The sequence below is a fragment of the Trachurus trachurus genome (assembly GCF_905171665.1).
Source record: "Trachurus trachurus genome assembly, chromosome: 18".
NCBI lineage: Eukaryota > Metazoa > Chordata > Actinopteri > Carangiformes > Carangidae > Trachurus > Trachurus trachurus.
Window position 1 is genome coordinate 16,980,971 of NC_139909.1, and position 14,971 is coordinate 16,995,941.

The 14,971-nt window shown below is 40.6% G+C and overlaps 2 protein-coding genes across 2 annotated transcripts; one reads left to right on the forward strand and one right to left on the reverse strand.

Moving 5' to 3' along the window:
* Nucleotides 1–3,574: 3,574 nt before the first annotated feature.
* Nucleotides 3,575–11,342, reverse strand: tm4sf5 (transmembrane 4 L six family member 5). The gene is made up of 5 exons (XM_083992325.1): nucleotides 10,886–11,342; nucleotides 9,034–9,114; nucleotides 7,846–7,982; nucleotides 5,891–6,086; nucleotides 3,575–4,098 (listed from the first exon to the last, which is right to left on the reverse strand). The coding sequence occupies exons 1-5, from the start codon at nucleotides 11,057–11,059 to the stop codon at nucleotides 4,081–4,083; spliced, it is 606 nt and encodes a 201-aa protein (XP_083848451.1). The 5' UTR covers nucleotides 11,060–11,342; the 3' UTR covers nucleotides 3,575–4,080.
* Nucleotides 11,343–12,805: 1,463 nt separating this feature from the next.
* LOC311001924 (transmembrane protein 272-like) lies at nucleotides 12,806–14,329 on the forward strand (the record flags this gene model as incomplete). Its single annotated transcript, XM_083993102.1, has 3 exons — nucleotides 12,806–12,812; nucleotides 13,805–14,008; nucleotides 14,112–14,329. 3 exons carry the CDS (start codon nucleotides 12,806–12,808, stop codon nucleotides 14,327–14,329), a joined length of 429 nt encoding a protein of 142 aa, XP_083849228.1.
* Between the last annotated feature and the right edge of the window lie 642 nt (nucleotides 14,330–14,971).

Consider the following 14,971-nt stretch of genomic DNA (forward strand, 5'->3'; position numbering starts at 1 on the left):
TAATAAAATGGGGCAGGAATGTGTGTTTGTGGGTTAATGTAGGTATTTTTTAAAAATAAGTAAATCACTGGCTTCCGACCTTTGCACAACCTTTCAGATTTGTAAAGTGTCCCGTTATAGTGTCCTGAATCCTGATCGAATAACCCTGTTTTTACGTGCTGTGGATGGTCAGGATCTTATGTTGTATCAGAAGAAGGAGGTTCAGAAGTGCAGTGTGACTAATCTAGAGCTACAAACTGTGTTTACATGTGGTCTCACCTTATGTAAGGGTGTTTAAAACAAGGTTAATGTGATTTTAAAACGCTCCCAGTGTGAAAAACAGGCTTAAATCGAGTCATTGCAGGATGAAACCAGCCTAGTCCTCAGTGAATGTTTACTGCTCCCTCTCTCTCTCTCCCCTCCTGTCCCCTCCCTCCTCTCTCAGACCTCTAGACGTTCCCACACCCAGCATTTGTTGATTTTCTGTTGATGTTGGCGTGCTTCTGTGGAGCCGGGGACCGGGACTGGCTGGCTGTGGTCGCTCACGGCTGGTTCCAGCCCCTGTCACCGTCCTTTATTCTCCTCGGTCTGTGACTTCCTGTATACAGTGTGCCACTTTATCTCTTGTTTCTTTAACATGCCTCGTGTTTACGTCAGCAATAGAAATTCCCCTGCATTTATTGTTCTCAGTGATTGCATTAATCCTGCAGTAGCTACGTGGGGGAAAGTCTAATCACGGCTGTATCCTACATACCAGGCAAATCAGCTGATAAAATGTAGTAAATAAGCAATCTGAGGGCAAAGAGTCTTTCTTTTACTTTTTTTTTCTCAGATCCATTCTCACAGTCTCTAATTTGACATTAAAACAAACAACCACGAAGACAAAAACTTACATCTGTTCATTTCTAAAAGGCTGAGCCCTAACACTTCAAAATGACTACACACTATCTAGGATTTGCCTCCCCCCTATTATTGATACAAAGTATGTGAAAACAAGGTTATAAATGTTTAGTGTGCACTTAGTGTTACCTTGCAAGCTAGGTCGCTTGTTGCCTTAAAAGTTTTAATCATTAGCTGCATGGCAATTAGTGAATAACTAACTTCAAATATAGAGATGGTGTTTGTAAAAATCAATATTAGCTTACAGTTTACTAAAAATAAATAGGCTATAGGTTTAGCTTTAGCCCAAAGCAGCTAGCTTGAGGTGCAGCGTCAGCTAGGCCAGGTACTTAGTTTGTTAGCAGCCTCTTCTTCATGGTAAAATAAATGATTATATAAACGAATAAAGAATAAAGCTCTTAATTCAGTATTGATAATTATGCATTTACTTTTGGCTTTCAGTGATATTACTCTCGTTTTGACCTCATTCATCTGTATTTCTATATACAATCTCTAGTTAAACCAAAACTATGTGCAACTTTAACAAGAATTTCTCTAACTCATTTCATGTTTGTTCTACAATTAAGCAGTGATGCAAAAGAAAAAGGAAACTAAAAAAAATGATGCTATGTCTTGTTGGTAATATGTGGTCCAAGTGTAAAATGTCATGTCTCAGTGTTACATGATAATACAGTGAAAGCAGCGCCGTCAGCATCTTTAAGCGATCGTTACCTGGGCAGAGAGTGTCTATAAAAATCTATCTAAGCATTTATCAAACACATCTAAAAACCAGAAAATTATAGGGATGTCCATAACTCAGATACATTTGTTTTAAAGGTCACGAAGGAGCAAGAAACCATTAATTAATGAAATTTGGACCTGATGGTGGTGACACTGTCGACTGCTCACAGACATGCTGAACATGCCTGACTGTCTCCTCTGTGGCTTGGCCTTGGGTCACTCACAGTGTTGTTGACATAATTATTGGGCGGCGGACACTGCTGAGTTATCAGTTACATGTGTCTGAGTCAAACGTTTGGTCACCGATTACAACATGCCTGCTGCTCTTAAATGAGGCTGCGGTCGTTGGTGTGGCGCAAAGATCTTAGGATACGGAGGAGAACAGACTCACTTTTGTGCAAGCAGTAGACTCATTTAAAGTATTTAATATGTGAACTGTTGTCCAGGTCTGTATTAAAGTCCAGTGTGCCTCCACTTTGTTATGTCAGTCAAGCCCGAAAAGAAGGGATAAAGCACGGAGGAGGGGCTCATTTTTTGGAAGGGGGTACATTTCTAAGTAATGGCCTCACCACAGGGTCTAAATAAGTGCACTAGGTGGATATAAAAGACTGAGTCTGTGCTCAAGCAACTGTCTTTTTGACCCGTTGTGTTCTCCTCCCTGCCTTTCGGGAATCACTCCCTGTCTTTTCAGTCTCTGTCAGAGCATGTATGCGCTCACATCAGTGTTTGTCCACCTCACCGTTAAATAGCACTTTTCTTTGCCTCTCTAGATTCTTTCAGAGTGGCTGCGATTTGCATTAGAAGTGGCCGAGAACGGGCCCCCAGTCCCCCTTTTTCCTCCCTTTGTCCCACCACTCTTTTATTCCCAATTCTTCCCACTAATGCTCCATCCTCGCTTTGTGCTGTGCATTATATAAGATAGCTGCGCAACACCAGCCCCCGTCAGTCAGCCAAGATGGTCACGGTGCTGTTGTTTTTGTTATTATTATGTATTATTTCCATGGCTACGTCATTTCCCTGAAATCATTTTCACTTGAACAGATTTTATTGTTTCCAAGCCAAAGCACAGGGAGTCGTGATTCAGCTGTTGCACACACAGACCTCATTCTGGTGGAGGGTGTTCATAGAGAAGGGTGAAAAAATGCCCTGTAGACTTTATTAATGAGGCGGTGAGGCCACTGAAGCTGGCCTAAATGTATTTATCTGTAGGCTACTGCCAAGGAGGCCTGGCTTTAGCCGTGAGCTGCACAGCTTTGGGTGATTTGGTCTCTCTCTCTGCGTCTATATTTACCTGGGTGCAGCTCTGCCTCTGCAACAGGCTTTTAACTTGAAAGTTAGGTAACAATTACCACGAAGTCGCTCCATGGCAACAAAAGATTATGGGCTTAACCTGCACCTATGCTAACAGGCAGCGGTACAGATTGTGTCCTGTTTGTGCAGCTGCAGTGCTCGCTGCGTCCACAGGGGGCGATCTGACCTTTGACACTGGTCTGGACGCACAACAATCCTGTTAGAGCTGGCTGTCTGGCTGCACAGGCACAGTGTGACGTTGGTCATTGACAGAAATCCTCAGAGTTATTCCTCAGGGGTCCAACTTCCTCTCTGTATAATGCTCTGTAAATGCTACATATTGGGGACCACAACAGTATTTCCCCATCAGAGTGAAGAAGACATTTTTGCAAAGTGAGTTTATTTTGGCAGGTTCTTACTTTCTGCAACATCTTGAAATTGCATTTTGATGGTTACGATTTGGTTCTAGGGTTAAGATTAAGCTTAGGTTTAAGTTATTAAGTTAATTAGGTTAGGTTTGATTTAAGCATTCAGTTGTGATGATTAGTGTTAACGTAAAGGGCTAGATAAAGCATCAATGGTATCAATGGGTGTCCCCACAAATATACTGTATAAGTATTGTGGCTATAGAGTGAGGGTTACGCAGCAAAATTAAGTTGTCAAAAAAAAAAAACACTAGCAGAGCTCACATGTTAGGTCGTTTTTAATGTTGGCAGTCAGACAGAACTACAACAGCTTAAGTTAAGAGGAATTTCACAATGAAACACAAATAGGATCCCTAAAAAATTGTAAACAGTGTTTATATAATTTATAATCATAACTGTGTCTTCACATTCACCCGATGCACAGTTTTATGTCTGTAAACCAAACACCAACCATTATTTACAATTGCAGATCCTTATCTGCCCTATGAATGGAAACGGATGTGGAAATTGAATATGTACCGTAATTAATTCTGTGATTCTTTTCATGAAGAAAGCCGAGCAACGCATGTGAACCATCACAAAGATTCATAGGGTAATGGAGTGCGGCTTTGAAATATTGTAGAAGATAACAAGAAGAAGTAGATCAGGGAGTATCAAGAGAGACTCTCATCATGTCTTACAGGCTGAATACAAACATTGGGAAACTAAAGAAATGCAGACGTGCAACGCAGCCCTTCAAAATGCAGAGTGACGATCTTCTTCACGCTCACAGTCCACCGTCATCCTGCAATGGGACAGAAGTCACACGTTAGGTTAAATAAATGTGAGAACAGTGTTAATGTGTAAGCGGTTGCTCATGAGTCTGCATTTCCTGACAGGTGTTAGCAGCGTAGCATAAAGCTTAATGGTGTTTTTAAATACTAGTTACTGAAGTGTCTCATTATTTCAATACTAGTGGGTGCGTGTGTTTACGTCCATGCAAAACTGCAATGTTGGCCTTCTTTTTTGGTAGAATCATCACTATACATTCAACCATGTGCTAAATCTGAGCTTAATAATCAGCAGAAGTACATGTAAACTTTACATTTTGACCTGTTTCACTTTTCCTGCCAGGCTGTTCATTTACTCTTTGTGTGTGAGAAACCCGATCTTTTGTGTGTGTGTGTGTGTGTGTGTGTGTGTGTGTGTGTGTGTGTGTGTGTGTGTGTGTGTGTGTGTGTGTGTGTGAGCCTTTCAACTGATTTTATAATGTGAAAGATTAATTCTTTAAAAAGGAACATAGCTGCACATTGTGAAACGCGATACGTGCTGTGCTTTCTTGCAGAGTTAAACGAGAAGATTGATGCCCCCTTCTGATGTCACTGCGCTGGATTTAAGTTACACCTGCAGCCGGTTTGGTTAGAAAACAAACAGCCAGCGCGGCTCCTTCAAAGGTAACACAATCCACCAAGCAAGCACCTCCGAAAACCCTCGCTGAACTGACACGCTCCAATCCCCATAACAGCCGGTGGTGTGCTGCATTTCCTGGCTCACACATCATCATCAACACAAGATCAAAACTTTTTTTCCCCCTTTTCCTGTTTTGAATCAGTGGCGGACTTGATAGAAATCCAGAATAGCAACCCCAAACAGCACCGGAGCAACACAGTGGGGAAGCTGCCACTAGGCAAAAGTCCTACATGAGGCTGCTGAGAGAATGGCTGGCTCGCTCCCAGCTGCCAAACCAGTCGGTGCAGAACACACTGCCGTACATTGGCGTGGCCCGTGATTGAACAAATCCTCTCGTAATTTTAATCTCTTCTTGCTTTTGATGACCTCCTGAAACCTTTGTGTAGAATTCATGACCTGCGGGCCTTTAAAGGGATAGTTCGCCCAAAATTCCAATTTCACTCATTATCTACTCACCCTCATGTCGACTAAGGACTGGGAGAATTTTCAGAGTCCTCCGTGCCTTCTCGGAGTTACGTGGGGGTCCGCGCAGCAGTATTTGTCCATATAATGGTTGTGAATGGTGCTCACTTTTCTTCGTCCAAAAAGACACACCAAAAACCATCCAAATACCTCCATACTGCTCGTCTGTAATGTCCCTCTTGTATTGAAGCCCCGACATGAGAAATTGTTCCGAAAAAAATTTAATAAGTCTATATTTTAAGCTTGTTTGTAGCAGAAGCTCCCAGTGTCTCGGTTCACTGCTCTTCCTGTGTCTGCACTGACCAGCGGAACAATTTCTCATGTCGGTGCTTCAATACAAGAGGGACATTACAGACGAGCACTATGGAGGTATTTGGATGTTTTTTGGTGTGTCTTTTTGGACGAAGAAAAGTGAGCACCATTCATATGGACAAATACTGCTGTGCGAACCCCCCCCCCCCCCCCCCCCCCCCGTAACTCCTGGAAGGCACGGAGGACTCTCGCCCTTAGTCAACATGAGGGTGAGTAGATAATGACTGAAATTTGAATTTTTGGTGAACTATCCCTTTAAAAAAATCGCATCTGCTCATTGTGTGCTCAACTCCAAAGAATTGCACGCGTCCTCTGCTGCTCTCCCTACTGAGCGTCCATCATCGTCCACCTACATCTTTGTCGTCGCTGCGACAGTCTCCGCAGAGGCATCCCAGGCAGCCGTTGACCACCTGGATGCCACAGAGCACCAGCTGCAGCATGCCCATGCTCAGCAGGATGGAGAACAGGACCACGTGCCACATCACCGCGTTTTTAGGGAATACACACGTGTCCCACATGGTCTGGTTGACGAGGTAGCTGCCATTGGCTCTGCAAGGGGGGGGGGGAAGAACAACAGTAAGGACACACATAACAGCATTAATGAAAATAATGTGTGAAACAGGCCGAGTTTGGGGGTGCAGAAAGAAAAAGGCTGCGATGACTGAGTTGAGGAAAAATGCGTCGGTGAGGACGTAAGTGGAAAAAACGAGAAAGCACATGGAAAATAGAAAAGAGAGGAACTGGGAGAAAAGGTCTGGATGGAAATATCAGGAGGTCTGCAGGGAGCGAGGTGGCATTAAAGCTTTCAAAAAAGAAAATCATTCACGGTGGAAAATTAAAAGAGTAGTTTGACATTTAGAAAAAATATACTTTTTCACTTTCTTGCCAAAGAGTTGGTGGGAAGGTTTATTATACAATGCTGGTTGTGTGGAAACAACAAACCTTCTCCATCTTATGAAACAGAATCAGCCTCCCAGTTCAATAAAGCTGGATGATGATGAACACACAGAAACCAGAGGGTAATCTGACACATTATGAAGGTTTTTGTTACTTCTGATGTAGCCACGTTAGTTATTCAGCATCCATTCTTTGACTATTAACAGAAGTTTTTGCCTATTTTAAAATTAACTTTACTTTGAAACTTATCTGTCCAACATTAAGTAAACTGATTCAACCTATAGATAGAGCTGACCATGTGCTAAGTAACAATTATTATTTTATTATCAGTCAATCTATTGATCAAAAGTTTATTCAGTGTATAATATGTCAAAAAGAGGTGAAGAATACCCATTTAAAGTTCTTTAGTATTCTATAAACAGTGAAATAATAGAGATTTTCAAGTTGCAGTGGTACAAAACAATAAATCCTCACTTTCATGAGGCTGGATTGAGCAAATGTTTTGCTTTCTTGCTCGGACAATCTCCAGTGATCGCCGGATCTGTGCATAAATTATTGTTTTGGTTGCGGATGGGTAACTTAGATAAATGTTCACAGTAGGAAGGCGGTAAAAAAAAGGGAAAAAAAAGCAGCCCATCACAGCAGAGAAACACAGAAAGGCAGAAACAAAAAAGAGGAAACTGAGGTTTTCTGGAGGAAGGACAAGCTGAGGTTGACATATTAATATCCCACCATGCATTCTGGTGTCAGACTTGGTTCCCCCCTTGTAACCATTGGTGCCCTTTTACCCCGCTGTCACCAGTGGACAGCAATTGCCTACACATTAACACTGGGGTTATATTTATTAACCGTTGTCCCAGTCGCCTGATGGGCTTCTATCAGGTGATTCACGATTTACTTTAACCTGCCTGATCTTGTGAAGTGCGTCAGTGGTGCCAACCAGATTTCCCAGCAGCCTTATCACCCCGGCTCTGCCTAGTTTGACATAATTAACTAGATAAAATATGTGGACTCAGTATTTTTCAACTGCCAATCAACCACAACCTGCAGCTTGGCATGAACTCTGATCAAAATCAGTAATAAAAGAATTCCCCTGCAGCCAGTCGTCCGCCTGTGGCTCCACGTCATTGTGCTGCAGGTCCAGTCTGCCACCTGGTGGATTTAAAGGATATTAAACCTGTGTGTTTCTATTGATCAGCTCAAACTTGTCGGCTTCTTAAAGAGAGATAAGGAAGTTACACACAGTGGGGTCTGAAAGTCTGAGCCACTGTAGCCGATGAGGAGATAAGACAGAGATAACAGAGGAGAGCAGAAACACAGCAGTAAACACAGTTATAAAGAACTGCAAAGGGAGATAAGATGCATCGGCAGGAGTTATTAAATGAGACTTGGATATTATGGGAACACTCACACATTTTCGAAAGGGTATTTCCAAACGTCGCTGCCCACGTCACACTTGGGTCCCACTGCCAGACCTGCTGAGGCCACGCTGGTGCAGTAGATGGCTCCAACCAGGCCAAAAGCAGATGAGAACACAGAGTTCAACATCTGGAGGAAAGATGAGATCACAGCACAGCACTTTATTATTTCGTCTAGTCCAAAAAAGCCCTCACGGCTTCTCATCCCTTCTTTTCTTCCTTTCTTTTCTAATGTTTAAGACTTAACACCAAATACACACACACAAAACAGTGAGCTCAGCCTCAGTCCGTCACTGTTTTGTTTTTCTGTTATGTTGTGAGATTCTGATATCAAACTGATGAAGTTTTCTGAATTTGTTGAGCGTTTCAAAGTCAAAGTCAAAGTCTTTTATTGTCATTCCACATGTTAAACATGACAGAACGAAATCTGTACCTGCAGGTCCCAGATAAAAAGTAAACAAATATGAAAGCAAGGAATGGGCACAATCTAAAAACAGACATTTCTATAAACAGAAATAAATAAGATAAAATAGTACATTCATTAAAAAAATGGCTTGTGTTTTCTTTAGTTGCAGTGCATTGAGCTCTCAAGGCCACCGTAGTTTGGTACTATGCAACACTAATTACACAATAGAGAGTGATCTGGATCAAACTCTTCAGGTGGTTCTTGCATGTTTACATTTTCTTATAACACTGCTTCGTCAAAAATCTTTTCAAGGTTCCTACAGTATATTACTTCAAGTATGCTTACATTTATGAACTCTAGTATTTTATTTTGGCTAAAAATGACGTCACAGCTTCACAATCAATCTATTCAACGTGTTAATGTTTCATTTGTACATAACACATGGTTCTAGTTGAATAAGATACAAAGTGGTTTCTTGATTATAAATAACAGGGGACGATTTCTGAATTATCTACTTCTGCAAAACATATTTACCAAAACTTAATAATATCTTTAATATATAGCTGTAAAAAGTGGAAGTACATATAGCACCTTCCCCAGGACAGTAAATATATTACTATAATAACATGAGCACACTGTCCACATGGTGTATTGCTGATTAAATAAACACGATAATTTGTCCTCCGCTTCACCTTCTGTCACTCACTGCCCATCATTATCAGTCCGGCCCTGACAACCGAGCGTATATTAAAATCTTTCAAAGGACTTCACTCACCCGGCAACGGTTGCCACAGCAACCTGTTCCGCAGCAACCCTTGCCCCCGGCCCTGATGGCTGAACAGCTCGGGCACAGCATCTGGAGAAAAAAAAAAAAGTGAATAGAAAAAACAAATTCCTCATTGATCGGGGAAACAGTTTTAGTTTATTTATATGCTGCATGAAAGTATCTAATGTGTGTGTGTGTGTTTGTGTAGGCAAAAGTTTGCACACACATCTTCCCGTACATTTGCATTTACATTTGTGTGTGCATGTGTTCTCTTATCTCTTAAAGCAAATATTTGTGAATCCTGAATCGAGTGTTTCTCTCTGGTCCCAGCAGCCAGTGTCATCCTCCATGACAGAGGTGGGAGCAGGGCCGGCCCAAGCCTCCATGGGGCCCTAAGCAAAATCTTTATTTTGGTGCCCTCTATTACTGCCAATAATACTATTTCATTTTTCTAATCTGTCATCATGAATCATCATATCCTTTATGGTTTTTATTCTGAAATGGCACCAAATTTAGCTAAAAGTGTAGCCTGCGGTTGATTTACATTTAGTATTTAAATTGATATAGCACTGGGATACTGAATGTCACCTAGGTAGGTCGACTAAAAGTAACAAAATAAACCAACAGACAATGCATTTACTGTAAACACATCATCTGCTTTTTAAAAATTTTGGTTTTGAATATACTGCAACAGAAAAGTGCAACAACAATTTGAAATGCAACAATAATTAAAGTTTTTTGTAATTACGCAGAGTCTCTCTAAGGATCGACAAAAGTTACGCACTACAATTTAAAAAAGTTACGTGCCTTTTGGGGGCCCCCCAATAGGCACGGGGCCCCAAGCAGGTGCTTAGTTTGCTTATGCCTTGGGCCGGCTCTGGGTGGGAGATCTCCCTGTTGCTGTTCCAGACTGTAATACCCCTGCTATAAAGACCTGCCCTTCCACCGGAGTCAAAGGTCTCTCTGATTCATTCGTGAGATTAAATATTGATGATTTATTATTGGACCCGCCAAAGTTTCAAGATAACGTGAGCGGCAATTCGCACAATCAGACATTTGTCCATCGTTAAGTAATATACAAGATCAGACAATGTTTTTGCCACGTAACACTAAAAGACTCTCAACAAAATGGATCTAAAGTAAAAATTATTATTAAACTACTATACATTAGATACTTAAGTGTTCTAATCTAAGATTTGGATGAGGTATAGAGCTCAATTGATCTATTTTATATATGTTATGTATCCTAATCTGCCGTAACGCATCATATTTTATAAATTCTTATGTCATCTTTAACTGTAAAGTAATGAATTAAATGTAGTGGAGTAAAAAAGTAAATTACTTCCCTCTTAACTAGAGTGGAATAGAAAAGTGAATGCTTGTTTAAAAGTGAAATTGTGTTTGAGTTTATTATTCAGTGTGAATTTGTTTATTTTTATAGGACTGTATTATAATATCAAATGGAATATTCTTGATATCCTGCATATACAGTCATCTCTTCATTTTGCCACTCAATGGGCCTTTTAAATAACAACCTATACACAGAGGAGTCTAATCTATGAAATAATCATAGTCCACATGAAGTGAAACCCCAGACAGTTCAGGAGTTCAAACAAAAATAGAAAGCAGTTAAAACCTAAATGTAATCTAATAAGATACAATTCTCTTATTCCTCTAAAAATACTTCTGCAGTCATTCCCTCAAAAACAGTTAGATTCAATAAAACTCAAGGAAAGCAAACATTACATTTTACAGGTTTACCGAAGCTGCTGAGTTAATGACTGAAAAACCCAATAAAAGCTACAATAAAAACTTCAGGCCGGACTCTGAGGATGTTCACAGATCGTGATCAGTTACTCACAAAGAGTCCTCCTCCGATGAGCCCCCCCATGAGCCAGACCTCGAAGGAGATCTGGTTATTGTCCAGTCTGTTCCCGTCGGGGAAGAACAGCAGCAGGTTGGAGATCATGCAGATGAAGGCTGAGGGCAGCAGGATCAGGCCCACCAGGCGGGCGCACTTCCCCGTACAGCACATTATTTTACCTTTCTGGTCTTCTTCTTCCTCTAACTGCTCCCTCTTCTTGTCTACTGGTCACTCCCTGTGTCTCACCTGCTTCTTAAACGTCAGTCGAAAAAGGGAGGCGAAACTCACTAGTGACCGGCGCTCACCCTCTCTCACTGTGAAAGTCAAACACGGCCAGTGACAGTTAGAGCAGGAAGGAGAGAGGGAACAAAGGCCAAGTAATGCTGAGGCCGCCTCCAATATGATTTCAAACCTGAGTATTTCCTTTTATTGATCTCAGATAAAGAGGGGAACTCCTCTAAGGGGTCAGAAAATACCCCACTCCTCCCTGTTAGGACATTTAGAAATGATGCATGAGGTTATAGAGTAAAGCTTAGGGAATGCATGACGTCAGTGAGTGGCCACCCGGACATAGAAGTTCAAACGCGGTGGTGTCGGGGCCCCTGTCATGCAGCTGGACGCCCTTTGATACCTGCTGATGATGATATCAGTCTGTTTATTCTATTTATGGCCCTCTGCAAACAAAGGACAAGGCTTGGTCATTGAGATGGTTTAATAAAAACTTTGTCAGTAACTAACCGCCAACTGGTTGAGTGTGAGGTGCAATTTAATTGAATCATATTTAAATCATATGCTGCATCAAGTTAATGTTAAAGAAATATGGGGGGAGGGGGGCTGTTTATCTGACAAAATAACACAATCTGTTACATATATACATTTCTTCATCCATAGTAGAAACAAACATCTCTCTTTTTTTCCAGAATAATAACAACATAGGTTTGATATTTACTGGAACATTTTATCAACAAGACTGCCCCGTCAGATCCTTATGACCCTCAAAAGACTATGGTACGGCCCTGAGAACTCAATTTGCTGCAACTTAGAGAGCATGCAAAGACACAAACCTGCCACAAATTTAGAAAACACCTTAATGAATTAGCACGCACTGCAAAAACTCACAACACAACGCAAGTGTTTTCGGACCGACTCAACTAAGGCCTACAGTACAGCTAGCAAACATGTGATACTGATGATGTAATAACCAAAAGAGACTCACCTTATTTTCCAATAGCCGTCTTTATGAATGTACCATCAATGTTTATGTCACCAAAATCACTTCTGTTGTGTTGTGAGTTTTTTTGTGTAGTGCCTGCATTGTTAAGTCGATTCAACTGTTTTCTAAATTTGTAGCACTTCTGTGTAGTTGCATGTATTTGTTTTTTTAAGGGACACTCTGCTGCTATGCAACACCAATTACACAATAGAAAGTGATTTGAATCATGCTCTCCAGGTATACTGTCATGGTGCTTATCAACTTCCCACTAATTAGCTTGATTGATAGCTCATTAAAATAATACTAATAAAAATTATGTCAGCAATTTCCATGTTGCTCGCCTCTAACACCTTAAAATGCATTCTGACTTAACAAGATAAAAGTTGTAGAAACTTTCATCCTTGATTTCCATAAGTACGCACATACCCTACCCTACAGTATGTCATGGACAATGATTTAAACGGATATGAAACTTTCAGTAAATAAGAGTCCTGTGACAACACTCTTTCACTTTCTGTGTTATGGTTTACTTTTTAACAAACCCGTGATGTGCCATTCCACCAACTGGCCCTTCCTGTTTGATGCCAAATACAGTGTCAAGCGATCTTCAAGAAATCCCCTGGGTTTCCGATAAAAGCCTCTAGAAGTGCACAAGCTAAGTCATTTGACGAAGCACTTGGAGAGAGGACACTTATTCAGAGCTGATGGCAGGTAAGTTTGTTCTTTTATAAATGTAATACAAATATATTAACTAAATAAATGCAGGCATTTCAGATAATCTGTGGTAAAACCAAATATTGAACCCTATGAAGTATGCTACTTGGGTTAAAGATGAGAAGTTCACCATTTCACATTTATTGACATAATGTTGTCAAACTGTTTGGTATTGGGGCTAATGCTTTGATTAAAATAAAAATCTGACATTATTGCAGCAAAATAGTCTGATGGTATGATTGTACAGCGTGAGAGTTGGCTGCACCTGCTGCACCTGTTTCACTTTTGGTTTGCTAATGAAAAACAAAATGTGAGAATAAACAGGGCTGGTTATTTGGTTTGGTTAATACTGGGGCAAGGGCAACGTACACATGTATAGGTGCATTTAATTCTTTGATAGTACTACTGGTTATGTAATTCAAGCCATTACCCACATTTATTTTGTACATTAGTGAATGTTTGTTCTTACCGGAGTATTTTGTATTTCAGTTTGTGAACAGTAAACTTCACTCATTACTCTGATAATGATTAAGACACAAATTAATGATGAAAAGCATCGAACGAGATGTGATTTCGGACCCCACTGACTTAGTCTTATTGATATCACACTGTATTTCATGAAGTGTAGAAACCATAGGAGAATAACTCCAGGTTGTTTGCTCTGTAGCCCCATCTGCAGGACCCCCACTGGCAGTAACTGTGGGAGCTGTGTGGAGGTTTCACCTTGAACCTCCACCACCCAGACCCCCAAGACTAACAGGTGAGCATATATAATACAACAATCCTTAATATACAATGAAGGATTAGGTAATAAAATGAATATGCAATTAATGTGGCATTATTATCTCTTCTCTCTAGTTGAAGCCACAGTAGCATCAGTCATCGTAGCTCTGATACGGTTCATCTTTGGTCAGTATGCTCCTCCTTTAACATGGTTGTCTTTCAACAGTCCACAGGTGTGTTGTTCTCACTGCTGTATGTGTTCTTAGGTGCTGTATATTTCAAGGATTGCCCTCAGCAGCCTAACATACCCAACTTCCTGTTAGGACTGACTCTGGTGCCTTTGTTGATGATTCCCTTTGTGACTTTGCCCTGTGAAAGTGACGCAGCTCAGCCAAAGGAGCACCCCAAGGGTTGCAAAGCCTTTGTGCTGTTTGTAATAATCCTGTATGCACACATCTGGATCCTTGCAGGTGAGGATAAAATTCTCAAACACTTTTCGTTTCTTTCAGTTATTTTTTAAATTGATTTTACATCTAAATGTTTCTGTACCCTTTCCTTTCCTTGCTCCTACAGGTGTCGTGTGGGTCTTTTCGGTTTATCAGCCCAACTACGATCCCACAGCAGCTGACGGTCTTTACTGCAATAAAACGCTGTACACCTTTACTTTCTGGAACGTAGTGTGGGAGGTCTTTGCGTTTTGTTGCTCTCTGGCCCAATTCTGCAGGGGACTGGTCTGTTATGTGGTGGCGAGACCTGCGCCAACAAACAGAGACTTTTACAGGCAAGTTTGAAGAAAGGATGGAGGACAGTTGCACTGCAAATGATTATCTGTGAGGTTTAAGTGCTTCCATTACACACTTTGATTATAAAGCTCAGTCACTTTATATTTTGACTTGTATTGTAACTTGGGGTGTGGCGGGTAAATAGATATTTGATATGTTGTGTATTTTGGACTATTTTCAGATGTGGATTAATACAGTGATGGATCAAGTCCAAACTTTAATGTCCCTTTTTATAAATGTTTATACATGTGTTATTCCATGTATGTGTTAACTATTGATCTCAGGATGCTGTGCAATAATCTGTAACAGTTTAGCTATGACTTAGCCTACTTATTGATATTGTCTTCTTGTTTATTATTTTGTTTTTGTTTTTTACTTTATACATGTATACATTTCCTAAAGCATAGTTATTAAAATATTAAACATAATATTGATTATATTAGCAATGCACCAATGTAATATTGGACTATAACCTGTATTTTATGTGTAATATGTGTGGTATAAAATTGTATCAATAAACATAAATATTTTTTTTAATTAGCTATATGCCATGTGATACAAAGTTAAAGTTAATTTATTTAAAAGGTGCTGTGGTTTTGTGAGCCCTCTTTTCTCGCGAGATATTTGGACAGAAGTCTGGTCCTGTCTTAG

What these genes read in the sequence shown, in the direction of transcription:
- tm4sf5 (XM_083992325.1), bottom strand. Translation starts at nt 11,059, where the DNA reads ATGTGCTGTACGGGGAAGTGCGCCCGCCTGGTGGGCCTGATCCTGCTG. An exon ending in TCATCGGAGGAGGACTCTTT is followed by an intron (nt 9,115 to 10,885) that starts GTGAGTAACTGA and finishes TTTTTTCTCCAG; the next exon opens with ATGCTGTGCCCGAGCTGTTC. An exon ending in AAATACCCTTTCGAAAATGT is followed by an intron (nt 6,087 to 7,845) that starts GTGAGTGTTCCC and finishes CCCCCCTTGCAG; the next exon opens with AGCCAATGGCAGCTACCTCG.